General features: G+C 50.1%; 1 protein-coding gene across 1 annotated transcript; it reads left to right on the top strand.

Annotated features, from left to right (window-relative positions):
* Nucleotides 1-2,643: 2,643 nt before the first annotated feature.
* Nucleotides 2,644-10,785, top strand: SEC14L6 (SEC14 like lipid binding 6). The gene is given in 9 exon segments (XM_030915582.1): nt 2,644-2,715; nt 2,798-2,986; nt 3,490-3,585; nt 6,422-6,482; nt 6,600-6,683; nt 9,860-9,966; nt 10,042-10,178; nt 10,257-10,429; nt 10,673-10,785. Coding segments are annotated over 9 exon segments (1,032 nt in total).
* Nucleotides 10,786-14,693: the final 3,908 nt, after the last annotated feature.

Below are 14,693 nucleotides of genomic sequence, written 5' to 3'. Positions count from 1 at the left end.
GCTGGAGGTGAGATGTGCTAGAGGCAAAGCTGCTCTCTAATGCACCAAGATGTTTATATATGTGCACGTCAAAGCACAACACCTTTTTCTTTTTCTTTTTTTTTTTTAATTTTTGTTTTGAGATGGAGTCTTGCTCTGTCGCCGGGCTGGAATGCAGTGGCCGGATCTCAGCTCACTGCAAGCTCCGCCTCCCGGGTTCACGCCATTCTCCTGCTTCAGCTTCCCGAGTAGCTGGGACTACAGGCGCCCGCCACCTCACCCGGCTAGTTTTTTGTATTTTTTAGGAGAGACGGGGTTTCACCGTGTTAGCCAGGATGGTCTCGATCTCCTGACCTCGTGATCCGCCTGTCTCGGCCTCCCAAAGTGCTGGGATTACAGGCTTGAGCCACCGCGCCCGGCCCCCAACACCTTTTTCTTAACCTTGTTTATGACCCAGAGACATTTGTTCACATGTTCTCCTGCTGACCCTCTCTCTCTCCCACTATTACTCTATTGTCCTACCACATCCCCCTCTCAGAGAGGGTAAAGATAATGATCAATAAATACAGAGGAAACTCAGAGACTGGTGCAGAGCGGGTCCTCCCTATACTGAGCGCCGGTCCTCTGGGCCCACTTTTCTTTCTCTATACTTTGTCTCTGTGTCTCTTTCTTTTCTCAAGTCTCTCCTGACGAGAAACACCCACAGGTGTGGAGGGGCTGTCCTTTCATGTATGAGACCTGGGGCCAACGGCCCCCTTCTGTTGGGCCCTCAGTTTCCTCATAGGGAATGAGGCTTTCTTCCCCCACACCAGCACCTTTCATGGTGGTTATGATGCCCAGGTGGAATCAATGTGAGAACTACTCCCCAAGGCCCTGGGGACCAAGTGAAACCACGTGGTTCTCACCAGCCAGAGGCTCTCGGCGGAAGTGCTGCTGCAAAGCCAGTGAGCCAATGGCTGACTCCTAGAAAGCCGGGTGACAGCCCAGCTGGGGCTGGGCTCGGGGCAGAGGATTGCACTGACAGCCTTCTGGGGCTGCTAGGACCTTACTCCCATTTGTTTATAACATCCACTGGGTGTTTTTCTGATTATAAAATAGCCCATTTATCATGGAAAATCTGGAAGGTATAGAAAAAGAAAAACACAACGATATTTCTATAAATCATCCATAATCTCACCGTGGCCATTAGGCAACCTTATATATAATTTTTCTTTTTTTTTTCTTTTTATAGAGACAGAGTCTCACTATGTTGCCTAGGCTGGTCTCGAGCCCCTGGGCTCAAGCAGTGTCACTGCAACCTCTGCCGCCGGGGTTCAAGTGATTCTCCTGCCTCAACCTCCCGAGTAGCTGGGATTACAGGCACTTCTTTTGTGATTCTTCAGTTACTTCAGGCCATCTGGGTGTATACGTGCAAGTCACAGGGGATGCGATGGCTTGGCTTGGGCTCAGAGGCCTGACACCTGGAGTGAGCCTCTAGAATTCCACAACCATAACCCTGTCTCTTGTTGCAGCTTGGAGCTTTGACCTGCAGAAATCAGAGGACGTGCTGCGGAAGGTGAGGTTGACACCTCTCCCTGCCTAGCCTGGTCCTGTTTCCTATCCCAAGTCTGAGGCACAAATTTATTCATTCATTAATCCATCCATTCATAGAACACGCATTCATTGAGACTGGAAGGTAAACCTGGCCCAGCACTAGGCGCTGGGGAGACTGCAGTGATGGGAAGAGAGAAAAAAGAAACCAGAGGAACAAAGAAGACAATTCCTGAGAATGGAAAGTACAATGAAGACAGCAAAACAGGAAAAGAGGGAAGAGAGATCAGGGACATTTCAGTAGGGACATGAATGCCCAAAAGGAAGCAAGCATGTGAAGATCAGGGTGGAGGGCACAGCCCATGCAAAGGCCCTGAGGTGGGAATGAGCTGGTGTATTTTTTTTTTTTTCTTTTTGAGACAGTCTTGCTCTGTTGCCCAGGCTGGAGTACAATGGTGTGATCTCAGCTCACTGCAACCTCTGCCTCCCAGGTTCAAGGGATTCTCCTGCCTCAGCCTCCCAAGTAGCTGGGATTACAGGCATGCGCCACCACACCTGGCTAATTTTTGTATTTTTAGTAGAGACAGAGTTTCATCATGTTGGCCAGGCTGGTCTCGAACTCCTGACCTCGGGTGATCCACCCACCTTGGCCTCCCAAAATGCTGGGATTATAGGCGTGAACCATTGTGCCTGGCCCGAGCTGGTATTCTAGGAGCACACGGAGATCGTGTTGGAGAGAGAAAGGGAAGTGATGAGTCTGCATGGGTGGCCCCAACCCATCAGCCAGGCCCTGCAGGCCTTGTAGGGGGTATAGGTTTTTGCTTAAGGGCAACTGGAAGTCAGGGAGGAGAGTCTGACTCCCAGGGTGGCCATGCGGGAGGGGCCATGGGAAACATCTGGAAGGATGCAGGGGGAGACAGCTGCAGAGTGCAGGCCTCCTCTGTTCCTTTCTGGGTCTCTCCTGGCCTCTCAGATGCATGTCCCCATCCTGTTTCCATTCCTCAATTCTATGTCAGTGGAGCCTGGAGATGCTCTGGCAAGCCCTTAGTGGTTGCAGGCAGAGGGACCTGGCCTGGTGTCCCCAGGTACCCACAGAGGTCTTTGGGACAGGCAGAAACTTCACCACCTCCTGCCATGTCTCTGCAGCATATGGAGTTCCGGAAGCAACAAGACCTGGCCAGCATCCTTGCCTGGCAGCCCTCAGAGGTGAGCATCTCTCAAACCCATGCCCTGATCCCTGGGCCCTCGGCCCTCGGCACTGAGCCCCGTCTCCTGTGTATGCATCCAGGTGGTCAGGCTGTACAACGCCAACGGCATATGCGGCCAGGACGGTGAGGGCAGCCCTGTCTGGTACCACATCATGGGAAGCCTGGACCCCAAGGACCTCTTGCTCTCGGCCTCCAAACAGGAGTTGCTCAGCGACAGCTTCCAGAGCTGTGAGTTGCTTCTGCGGGAGTGTGAGCTGCAGAGTCAGAAGGTGTGTGGGTGCCACCCTGGGCAGCTGCAGCGGGACATAGCACCCTCACCCCCTGAGCCCCACACCCAGAATTTGCCTTCCTCCTGGTACTGAGGAGTGAATGCAGGTTCAGAGAGGCCAAGGACCCACCCAAGGCCACACAGTATGTGGCTGAACTGGGACTCATTTCTCCCCCAACTGGCCCCAAAGCCCACTCAACCCACTGGGCCACACTGCCCTCTGCAGCCTCATTGGATGAGAGGGACAGGGATTTCAGCCTCACTGGACCAAAGAGGGAACTGCAATACAGCAATTTGCCCTCCCATGGACAGACACAAAGAGGGCAGTCCTTGGGCCACTCCAGTCCTGGCATCCTGTGGGATGGCCCCTTCCCTCCCCCCATCTCCATGCCATGCAAGCCGAGAGAAGCCAGGCCAGTGCCCTGGGCTCAGGCCCAGCCCCATCTTGGATAGGGGTTGGGGCAGTGACCCTCACAGGGTCTCACCTCCGTCATTCCCTTGCAGCTGGGGAAGAAGGCGGAGAAAATCACAGCTGTCTTTGATCTTGAGGGGCTGGGCCTGAGGCATCTGTGGAAGCCAGGAATAGAGCTGCTCCAGGAGGTCAGGTGACCCTGCCAGGGGCATGGGTGAGTGGTCAAATGCCTAGGTCTTTACCCTCCACTTGTTGGTGTCTCTCTCATCACTGCCAGGTGACTGCCTGCCCACAGGCCCTGTTTGCAGCTCTTTTTTTTTTTTTTGAAATGGAGTTTCGCTCTTGTTGTCCAGGCTGGAGTGCAATGGCGCAATCTTGGCTCACCACAACCTCCATCTCCTGAGTTCAAGAGATTGTCCTGCCTCAGCCTCCCGAGTAGCTGCGATTATAGGCATGCACCACCATGCCCAGCTTTATATTGTTAGTACAGATGGGGTTTCTTCATGTCGGTCAGGCTGGTCTGGAACTCCCGACCCTCAGGTGATCCACCCGCCTCGGCCTCCCAAAGTGCTGGGATTACAGGTGTAAGCCACTGCGCCTGGCCTGTTTTGTTTTTTGTTTTTTCTGTTTTTTTTTTTTTTTTTTGTTTGTTTGTTTGTTTTGAGACAGTCTTGCTCTGTTACCCAGGTTGGAGTCCAGAGGCGCAATCTCAGTTCACTGCAACCTCCACCTGCCAGCTGCAAGCGATTCTCCTGCCTCAGCCTCCCAAGTAGCTGGGATTAAGGTGCCTGCCACCACGCCTGGCTAATTTTTGTGTTTTTAGTAGAGAGGAGGTTTCACCATGTTGGCCAGGTTGGTCTTGAACTTCTGACCTCAGGTGATCTGCCCGCCTTACCCTCCCAAAGTGCTGGGATTGGAGGTGTGAACCACTGCACCTGGCCTACAGTTCCTTACTTTTGTTGGCAGGGATATTTTCATACCCACAGCCTCTCGGGGCTGTGCCAAGTTGGGCGTGGCACCCCCATGTCACCATCTCATGTTCAGCAGGTCACAACAGGGCCCCATTCCTCGACCTGCCAGTGTCCCTATGGATGTCCCTGTCCTCATATTCTGGTTCTGCTCACTCTCCTTCCACCCCTGATCTCTGCCCTCACCCCCAATACCTGCCTACCCTTCTGCTTCCAGCCTTTGAGCTTCCTTTTTACCATTTCCTCTAGGAAGGGCTGAGGGTAGATAAACTCTGGGAGTGCTGCAGTAGGAGGGAAGCTGTGGGGAGGCCTGGGCCGCAGAGCAGCCAGCCTACCTGTTCCTTTCTTTCTGTTTCACCCAGGACAACAAAAAACTTAAACATAAAAAGTGTTATGGCCACCAGCCACAGTGGCTTATGCCTGTAATGCCAACATTTTGGGAGGCTGAGGCAGGAGGATCACTTGAGCCCGGGAATTTAAGACCAGCCTGGTCTTGAACATAGCAAGACCCTATCTCTACAAAATAAGAGTATTAGCTGGGCGTGGTGGTGTATGAAGGTGGTCTCAGCTACTTGGGAGGCTGAGGTGGGAGGATCATTTGAGCCCAGAAACTTGAGGTTGCAGTGAGTTGAGATTGCGCCACTGCACTCCAGTCTGGGATGTAAATTATATCTCAGTTTTTTTGTTTTGTTTTGTTTTTTGAGACGGAGTCTCACTCTGTTGCCCAGGCTAGAGTGCAGTGGCTCACTGCAGCCTCCGCCTAACAGGTTCAAGTGATTCTTCTGCCTCAGCCTCCCAAGTAGCTGGGATTACAGGTGCCCGCCACCACACCCGGCTAATTTTTGTATTTTTAGTAGAGAGGGGGTTTCACCATGTTGCCCCAGCTGGTCTCAAACTCCTGACTTCATAATCCGACCACTTTGGCCTTCCAAAGTGTGGGATTACAGGCATGAGCCACCACGCCCGGCCGATATCTCAGTCTTTTTAAAAAAACCATTCCCGGCCGGGCACAGTGGCTCACACCTGTAATCCCAGCACTTCGGGAGGCCGAGGCAGGCGGATTACGAGGTCAGGAGATCGAGACCATCCTGGCTAACATGGTGAAATCCCATCTCTACTAAAAATACAAAAAATTAGCCAGGCGTGGTGGCGGGTGCCTGTAGTCCCAGATACTCGGGAGGCTGAGGCAGGAGAGTGGCGTGAACCCGGGAGGCGGAGCTTGCAGTGAGCTGAGATGGCGCCACTGCACTCCAGCCTGGGCGACAGAGCGAGACTCCGTCTCAAAAAAAAAAAACAAAAACAAACAAAAAAAAACATTCCCTATTTGCAGTGTCTCTTGTAAACAAATGTAATGGGGCCTATTGGGACTCATTTGTAGAAATCAAATATCCTTTCATACAGTGTACTCTTATTCTTGGCAAGAATGTTTTACTGTCTAACTAAGAATTTTAATTGGTTTATCTTATTTAAAAATTTAAAAGTAAATAAAAATAAAAAGCCATTCCTTGCAACTTTGTATATTATACTAAAAGAAAGTCTCTCTTCTCTCTCATTCCTGAAGCTGAACTATTGTCTGAGCCATGTGGGAGGGAAACTTCCAGAGTCGTGAATGGGATTTTTCTTGCCTGTCATGGGTAGAGTCATCCCCCTAGTCATCTGTCAAGAATCTGCACTAGGCCAGGCGTGGCAGCTCACACCTGTAATTTTGGGAGGCTGAGGTGGGAGGATCGCTTGAGCCCAGGAGTTCAAGACCAGCCTGGGCAACATAGGAAGACCCCATCTCTAGAAAATAAAATAAGAAATAAAAAAATTAATAAAAAGAAGCTGTACTAGCTGATTCAAGGAAGGTCTATGACTAGGATCCGACAAACCGGAAGTAGCGGATTTTCTGTGTCTGGGTGGGTTCTTGGTGTCTGGGCATCCGGAGCTGTCTGCATCAAAGCCTTGGATGGTTGGCATTCGAGGCTAAGGCTGTGCCCTTGGGGGCCTCACAGGGCGAGGGGATGCAAGAGGATAGTGTTCAGACGCCCATCACTTCTGCCACTTGGTTCCACAGTTTTTCTCAGCACTTGAGGCAAATTACCCTGAGATCTTGAAGAATTTAATTGTTGTCAATGGTGAGTAAAGCAGCCCAGGATATGCATGAGTTGGGGGGACAGGGGGTGTGGGGTGACTGGGTGGGCACCTGAGACCCCAGTCAGCCACCTGAGAGAGCAGTTCTGTGCCTGTTCCAGCCCCCAAGCTATTCACTGTAACCTTCAACCTGGTCAAGTCTTACATGAGTTAAGAGACACGCAGGAAGGTGGTGATTCTGGGAGGTGAGCGAGCCATCTGGGGCCTCTTTTCCAGCCTGGATGCTGAGCTGAGGGTGGTCCTTCTCACAGATCTGATGGTTCCTGCATCTGAAGGCATCGGGCACCCAACTGGTGTTGAGGGCCCACTGCCTGGTGGGCTGCCAGGTGGGCTGCTGTGCCTGCCCCCCAGAGGGAGGAGGGGCCAGCAAGGGTCTCAGAGATTCCTGGAGGTAGCATGGGTGGAGATCCCAATTTGAGGTTAGGAGATCTGGATCTGAGACTTGGCCTTGCCAGTTATTAGCTGCAAGTGGAATGAGTCACTCACCTGCTCTGTCTTGATCTTGGTTACCTCATGGGTTTAATTTAAGGGAGAATTAGATCCGGGTTTCTGGTGGCACACAGTGGCTCATGCCTGTAATCCCAGCACTTTGGGAGGCCGAGGCAGGAAGATTTCTTGAGCTCAGGAGTTGGAGACTAGCCTGGGAAACATAATGAGACCCTGTCTCTACAATAAATAAATAAATTAGCCAGGCATGGTGGTGCACACCTATAGTCCCAGCTACTCTGGAGGATGATGTGGGAGGATCACTGGAGTCCAGGAGGTTGAGGCAACAGTGAGCTGAGAGCATGTCACTGAATTCCAGCCTGAGTGACAGAGTGAGACCCTATCTCAAAAACAAAAAAAAAACAAAAAAAAAAACAACAAAAAAAAAAACAGGCCAGGCACGGTGGCTGATGCCTGTAGTCCCAGAACTTTTGGAGGCTGATGGATCATGAGGTCCAGAGTTCAAGACCAGCCCGGACAATATGGTGAAACCCCGTCTTTACTAAAAATACAAAAATTAGCCGGGCCTGGTGGCGGGCGCCTGAAATCCCAGCTACTCGGGAGGCTGAGGCAGGGAACTGCTTGAACCTGGGAGGTGGAGGTTGCAGTGAGCTGAGATTGTGCCACTGCACTCCAGCCTGGGTGACAGAGTGAGACTCCATCTCAAAAAAAAAAAAAAAAAAAAGAAATCTAGGTTTTCCAAATTATATAAGTAATACAGTTTAGAAATTTGTAAAGTACAGAAATGTATAAGGAAGGGGGGAACATCCTGTCACCCAGTGAACTACAGTTAACACTATCCTTTTCAGAGAAATATATTTTCAAAAAAAAATGGGTTCACACCATACATATACCGTTTTGTAACTACTTATATGATAATCATTTTCCCATTTTAGCAAAGTTCTAAATTCAGGTTGTTTGTATTATTTTTATTATTAGGAACAAATCAGTAGTGATGATCCTTATAGACAACCTTTTTACACATCCACAATTTTTTCCATAGGATAAAATCCTAGAAATGGCAGATTTTTATCCCCCAAAGGAAAATGCACATTAGGACTTTTTTTTTTTTTTTTCCTGAGACAGGGTCTCACTCTGCCGCCCAGGCTGAAGTACAGTTGGCGTGATCTTGGCTCACTGCAGCCTCAACCTCCAGGGCTCAAGCAATACTCCCACTTCAGCCTCCAAAGTAGCTGGGATTACAGGCATGCCACCACACCTGGCTACGTGTTAGGACTTTTGATACCTTTTTCAGTGTAGTACTCATGCAGATTGCAGAGTTTAACTCCACCATCTGCGTGTGAATGTGCCCGTTTTCCCACACTCTTGCCATAGTTGGACATTAATAATTTAAAATATTCTTGCCATTTTTATAATGGAAAATGATGTTTATTGTTATTTTACGTTGGGTTATTAGGTTCTTTTATCACTCGTGAGGCTGGACTTTTTCTTTATGCTAATTGACTATTTTAATTTGTTGTTTATTGCCTTCTTGTGTCTCATGACCATTTTCTAGGAAAGTATTTTTTATGCTATTAATTTATAAATACTCTTTGCATATTAAGCACCTTGTCCTTTCCTGCTATGGAGGCTGACAACATGGGAGGATCACTTAAGTCCATATATATATATATATGTGTGTGTGTGTGTGTATATATATAAATTTGAGATATATACATATATATATATGAAATATATATATTTATTTCAGAGATAAGGTCTCTCTGTGTTGCCCAGGCTGGAGTGCAGTGGCATGATCATAGCTCACTCCAGCCTCAACCTCCTGGGCTCTAGCGATCCTCCTGCCTCAGCCTCCTGAGTAGCTGGCACTATAGATGCACACTACCACACCTGGCAAATTTATTGTTATTTTTGTAGAGTCATGTTTTACTGTGTTACCCAGACTAGTCTCAAACTCTTAGCCTCAAGCAGTCCTCCTGCCTGGGGCTCCTGAAGTGCCGGAATTACAGGCATGAGCCACCATGTCTGGGCCTTCCCTGTCGTATTTGTGGCATTTGGGCCAGTTCATAGTTTGCCTATTATCTGATTTTTGACTTAGTGTTATTTATTTATTTATTTATTTATGAGATGGGGTTTCTCTCTGTTGCCCAGGCTGGAGTACAGTGGCATGATCTCAGCTCACTGTAACCTCTGCCTCCCAGGCTCAAGCAATTCTCCCTCCTCAGCCTCCCAAGTAGCTGGAACCACAGGAGTACACCACCAGGCCCAGGCTAGTGTTATGTTTTTATGCCAAATTGGGGGGCTTTTCCTTTGTTTTTTCCACCGCTTCGTGCTTACACAGTCCTTCTCTATCCGAGGGTACTGGGTGTCCACCTCTGCTTTCATTTATTTTGTTCCTGCAATGCCCATGTCCCTTTGTCTGTGGAACATCCTTGGCCATCTTGGAGCAGCTGTGGGGAACTGACACGAGTTTCGCCCTGCAGTTCTGAGGGTGCTGGAGCCCTGGGAGCTGAGGGCAGTATCTGACCAGAAGGCTGAGTTTAGTCTCTAAGGGAAAGTGAAGCCCAGGTCATAGCCTGCCTGACCTCAACCCCAAGCTCCAGGAGTTGCTGGTCCGAGTTTCTATGAACGTGGCCAATGGGCCAATACGTAGACAGAAGTGGGGGCAGGGCCTGCAGGGTCAGTAAGAGAGGGGCAGGCCTGGGGACAGGACCTAGTCAACACTGCACATGCTGAGCCCCAGGGCAAGACCTAGGGCCACTCGGCTTCCCTCTTCCAGGACAGGACTGCTCTAGGCAGTAGAGTGGCAAAAGCACGCCAGGGAGACAGAGCAACTGGCCATAGGACAGATCTGGGCTCAGCCCCCTCTTCCCTCTGTTGAGTCTCCTGGAGTCCCTCTCTTGCTCCCATGCAGACAACTGGAAGCAGGAGCTGACAAAATTCATCAGCCCCGACCAGCTGCCCGTGGAGTTTGGGAGGACCATGACTGACCCCGATGGCAACCCCAAGTGCCTGACCAAGGTACAGGGTGCCCAGAGGATGGGAAAGGAGGGGAGAAGCTGTGATCTAGTGCCCACACACCCCCTTCACCCACAGATCAACTATGGGGGTGAGGTGCCCAAGAGCTACTACTTGTACAATCAGGTGAGGCTGCAGTATGAGCACACAGTGTCCGTGGGCTGCGGCTCCTCCCTGCGGGTGGAGAACGAGATCCTGTTCCCAGGCTGTGTGCTCAGCCACTCCACACCTGGGAACAGCTGGGAAGGGCCTGGACCCCAGGCAGGGGGTCGCCAGTGGGGCTCTGTCCACTGCAGGTGGCAATTCGCATCGGATGGCGGGGACATCGGCTTTGGGGTTTTCCTGAAGACCAAGATGGGGGAGCGGCAGAGGGCTAGGGAGATGACGGAGGTGCTGCCCAGCCAGTGCTACAACGCCCACCTTGTGCCCGAGGACGGGAGCATCACCTGCCTTGGGGTCAGCAGCTGTAAGGGTTGGCAGGGGTGGCTTCACCTGGAGCTAGGGTCTGGTGTGAAGGGTGCTACAACGTGCATCCATGTCCTACCAGGTGAGGGCCCTTGGTTCTGGTGGGCACAGTGTGAGGCTGGCTCTGGGCTCTCAGCCGTGGCAATGGTTCCCTGGTCTGGGTACCCATGTCCCCTGTACCACCATGAAAGTCAGAGTCCCAGGTGGGGCATCTTGTCTGAATAATGTCTGTCCCTCACTGCAGATGTCCTGAGGTTTGACAACACCTACAGCCTGGTTCCTTCTAAACGCATCAGCTACACCGTGGAGGTACTGCTCCCAGACCAAACCTTCATGGAGAAGATGGAGAAATTCTAGGTGAACTTCATGGTCCCCACGCCCTCCTCTTTGATCTCTGAATCCACGATGAGTTCACGGCCTTCCCTGGTCAGACCCTGTTCAACCTCTCAGGAACAGGGATTCTACAACAGCGGGTCACAGCCTATGCATCACAGCTGGCCCACTCCTCAGGAATGGCTGGGACAGTGTCCCAGTGGTGGCCCGACAGTCACAGCAAAACAACACAGACACTCCATCCCGACCATGACCTGCTGTGACCTCAAGCTCAGCAAAAACCCCAGGCTTTTTTCTATCAACCAATACCAAGAAATAAGTTACTCTTCTAAAATATAGTATTAGGCCGGGCATGGTGGCTCATGCCTGTAATCCCAGCACTTTGGGAAGCCAAGGCAAGCAGATCATTTGAGGTCAGGAGTTCAAGACCAGCCTGGCCAACATGGTGAAACCCTCATCTCAACTAAAAATGCAAAAATTAGCCAGGTATGATGGTGCATGCTTGTAATTCCAGCTACTTGGGAGGCTGAGGCAGGAGAGTTGCCTAAACTTGGGAGGAGGAGGTTGCAGTGAGCCAAAATCGTGCCACTGCTCTCCAGCCTGGATGACAGAGGAAGACTCTGTCTTGAAAAAATAAAATAGTATTAATAGAAAATTTAAAATATAGTGTAGCTAAGAGATGGGGAAATAATTACCATTGAAAAAATAGTTTATTACTCACAGTTCCCCTGCTGTGCCATGGTGGGAGGAAGAGGGGTCCCCAGGAAGGCATCAAGGTCAAACATCACCCACATGAAACAGAAAAACTCTGGGCAAAGTAACTTTACTTCTATGATGGTTTCTGCAGGAAGGAACTGGTAAGGCAGGGTAAGCAGGCTTCAGGTTTGCTAGTTTGAATAATTTCAGCAGGCTCCGTGGAATAGGGGCTGTCACTAGCTGTCTGGTATCTTGCCCTGGGGTGATTACAGCAGGTGGGTAATGGCCTGGAGTGTGAGAATCTGATAAAGGAGGTAGTTGGAATATGGTTTATATCAGTTGGTTTGCATTCTAAAAGTGCGTTTGTGGGCAAGTTGCTATATCTCCAGGAGAGGCAGGCCCTCCAGGGTTAGCAAAACCTCAGATGTTAAAGCATGCAGAAAATAAGACATGGTTCAAAATAGTTCCCTAGCAAGCAGTTGTGCAATGCTGCTTCGAATGGAAATCCAACCTCACAGTTTCCCGTCTAGAAAGAATTTTAAGCACTCCATTCTGTCTTCCACATACACGTTCCCTTCCTCTGTTACAGCATCTGAGGATCTGCTTGAGCTCTGGATCTTCATCCAGTCTCCTGATTAAGATTTCAGACTGGCTGGCACAGTGGCTCACACCTGTAATCCCAGCACTTTGGGAGGCTGAGGCAGGTGAATCATGAGGTCAGGAGGTTGAGACCATCCTAACTAGTTGAGACCATCCTAACTAACACGGTGCACCCTGTCTCTATTAAAAATACAAAAAATTAGCCGGGTGTGATGGCACGTGCCTGTAGTCCTAGTTGCTCGGGAGGCTGAAGCAGGAAAACCACTTGAACCCAGGAGGCGGAGATTGCAGGCAGCTGAGATTGCACCAAAGCACTCCAGCCTGGGCTACAGAGGGAGACTCCATCTAAAAAAAGAAAAAGAAAAATTAGTCAGGTGTAGTTGTCAGTGCCTGCAGTCCCAGCTACTTGGGAGGCTGAGGTAGGAGGATCTCTGGAACCCAGAGGTGGAGGTTGCAGTGAGTTGAGATTGCACCACTGCACTCCAGCCTGGGAAACAGAGCAAGACGCTGTCTCAAAAAGATTTCAGACCGAGCCTCACACTAGGACACTACGTGGGTGTCAGCCCACAGTCCTACTAGAACGCTGTCTTGCAATCAGGCCTCTTTGGGTCTGGCTATGCTGTCAGCTGAGATTCTGCCCAAGAATCTTGTCACTCACATGTTGTCCCAGCTTGTTCTCAATGTGGCAGCCCCAGTTGACAGCCAAAGGACTTCCCTAATTGCCTGTTTTGCAGGAATCCTGTCCAAAAATGGAAACACGGACATTCAGCCACCCTTACTCTCCCCCAGCCCCTCCCCGACAGCCACTGATCTGTTCTTCGTCCCTACACTTTTGATTTTTTCCAGAATGTCATATAAATGGAATTGTGCAATATTTATTCTTTTGATTCTGGCTTTCTTTAGTCAGCATAATGCCTCTGAGATTCATTCACTTTGTTGCTTGTGTTAGTATTTAGCTGCTTCTCGTCGCTGAGTAATATACCACTGTATGGATGGACCACGCTGTGTTTATCCCTTCCCCTGTTAAAGGCTGGTTGAGTTGCTTTCAGTTTGGAGGTGATTATGAATAAAGCTGTTGCAAGCATTCATGTACACATTTTTCATGATCCTAAGTTTTCACTTCTCTAGGGTATCAATACCCAGGAGGAGAATTCCTGCTGGGACCTATGGGAAGGGTACATTTAATGTCATGGGAAACGGACAAGCTGTTTTGCACAGAAGTTGTACCATTTTCCCAAAAGCAGCATGTAAGCATTCCAGTTGCTTCCCATCCTTGCCTGGTGCTATCAGTTATCCTGATATTAACTATTAGAATAGGCCTGTGGTTAATGTGATTTTCATTTACGTTGCTTCAATGACTAGTGAGGCTGAGCATCTTTTCACGAACATGAAAAAGGCATGGTCGGCTGGGCGTGGTGGCTCACACCTGTAATTCTGGCTCTTTGGGAGGTTGAGGTGGGAGACTCACTTGAGCCCAAGAGTTCTCTGTCTCTGTAAAAAGAAAAAGGAAGGGAAGGGGAAAGGAAGGGAAGAAAGGAAGAAGGAAGGAAAGGAAAGAGAGAAGGAAGGAAGGAAAAGGAAGAAGAAGAAGGGGAAGGGGAGGGAAAGAAGGAAGAAAGAAAAGGAAGGAAGGAAAAGAGAGAAAGAGAAAGGAAGGAAAGGAAGAAGAAGGAAGGAAGGAGCATGGTGTGTGAGATAAGACAGGCTCGAATTCAAGCGCTGTTTCTGGTACTCACTATGTGACTTTGACCAGTGATCAGACCTCTCTGAGCCTCCATTTTCTCGTTGGTAAATGGGTGAGATAGCATCTGCCTCACAGAGTGGTTGCTGTAAGGATAAAGGAGATTCGACAGGCACCAGCCTCCAGGGGAAGGCAGCTGCTACTGGGAGCTAATAACTAGTGTTGGAGCCCACCAGGGAGCCGCGCTGCACTATCCCATAAGCTTCCTCCATGCATCTTAGTCTCATCTTCCTGTGCTTGCCCTGGCTGCCCTACCAGGCCCCTGTTAAGTGCCCCCCGGTTCTGATCTCCAGGTGCACTCTAGGCCCAACACCCTCCCTGCATCTCATCCCATCTGGCTGCCAGCTCCACCTGCAGTGTGGGCCAGCCCTGCCCCTCGTCTCTTGCATGTCGACCTCAAAGACTCCCTTATGCCTGCCCCAGAATTCAACCTTCCCACCTGCCCTGTTTCTGGACTTCTCTTAATTCACCTGATAGTTCAAAGGGTGCCTGCTCTTTCCAGGCCATGTGAGGCTGGCTTCTCATCTCACGCTGCAGAGACCCCTTTTCCAGATTCAGGGCATGTGTCTGTTTTCTTTTTTTTTTTTTTTTTTTTTTTTTTTTTTTTTTTTTTTTTTTTTTTTTGAGGCGGAGTCTCGCTCTGTCGCCCGGACTGGAGTGCAGTGGCCGGATCTCAGCTCACTGCAAGCTCCGCCTCCCGGGTTTACGCCATTCTCCTGCCTCAGCCTCCCGAGTAGCTGGGACTACAGGCGCCCGCCACCTCGCCCGGCTAGTTTTTGTATTTTTAGTAGAGAGGGGGTTTCACTGTGTTAGCCAGGATGGTCTCGATCTCCTGACCTTGTGATCCGCCCGTCTCGGCCTCCCAAAGTGCTGGGATTACAGGCTTGAGCCACCG

Source organism: Rhinopithecus roxellana, chromosome 13, assembly GCF_007565055.1.
Source record: "Rhinopithecus roxellana isolate Shanxi Qingling chromosome 13, ASM756505v1, whole genome shotgun sequence".
NCBI classification, from domain to species: Eukaryota; Metazoa; Chordata; class Mammalia; order Primates; family Cercopithecidae; genus Rhinopithecus; species Rhinopithecus roxellana.
The sequence above is the reverse complement of the archived record's forward strand: the minus strand, read 5'-3'. Positions and strand labels throughout refer to the sequence as shown.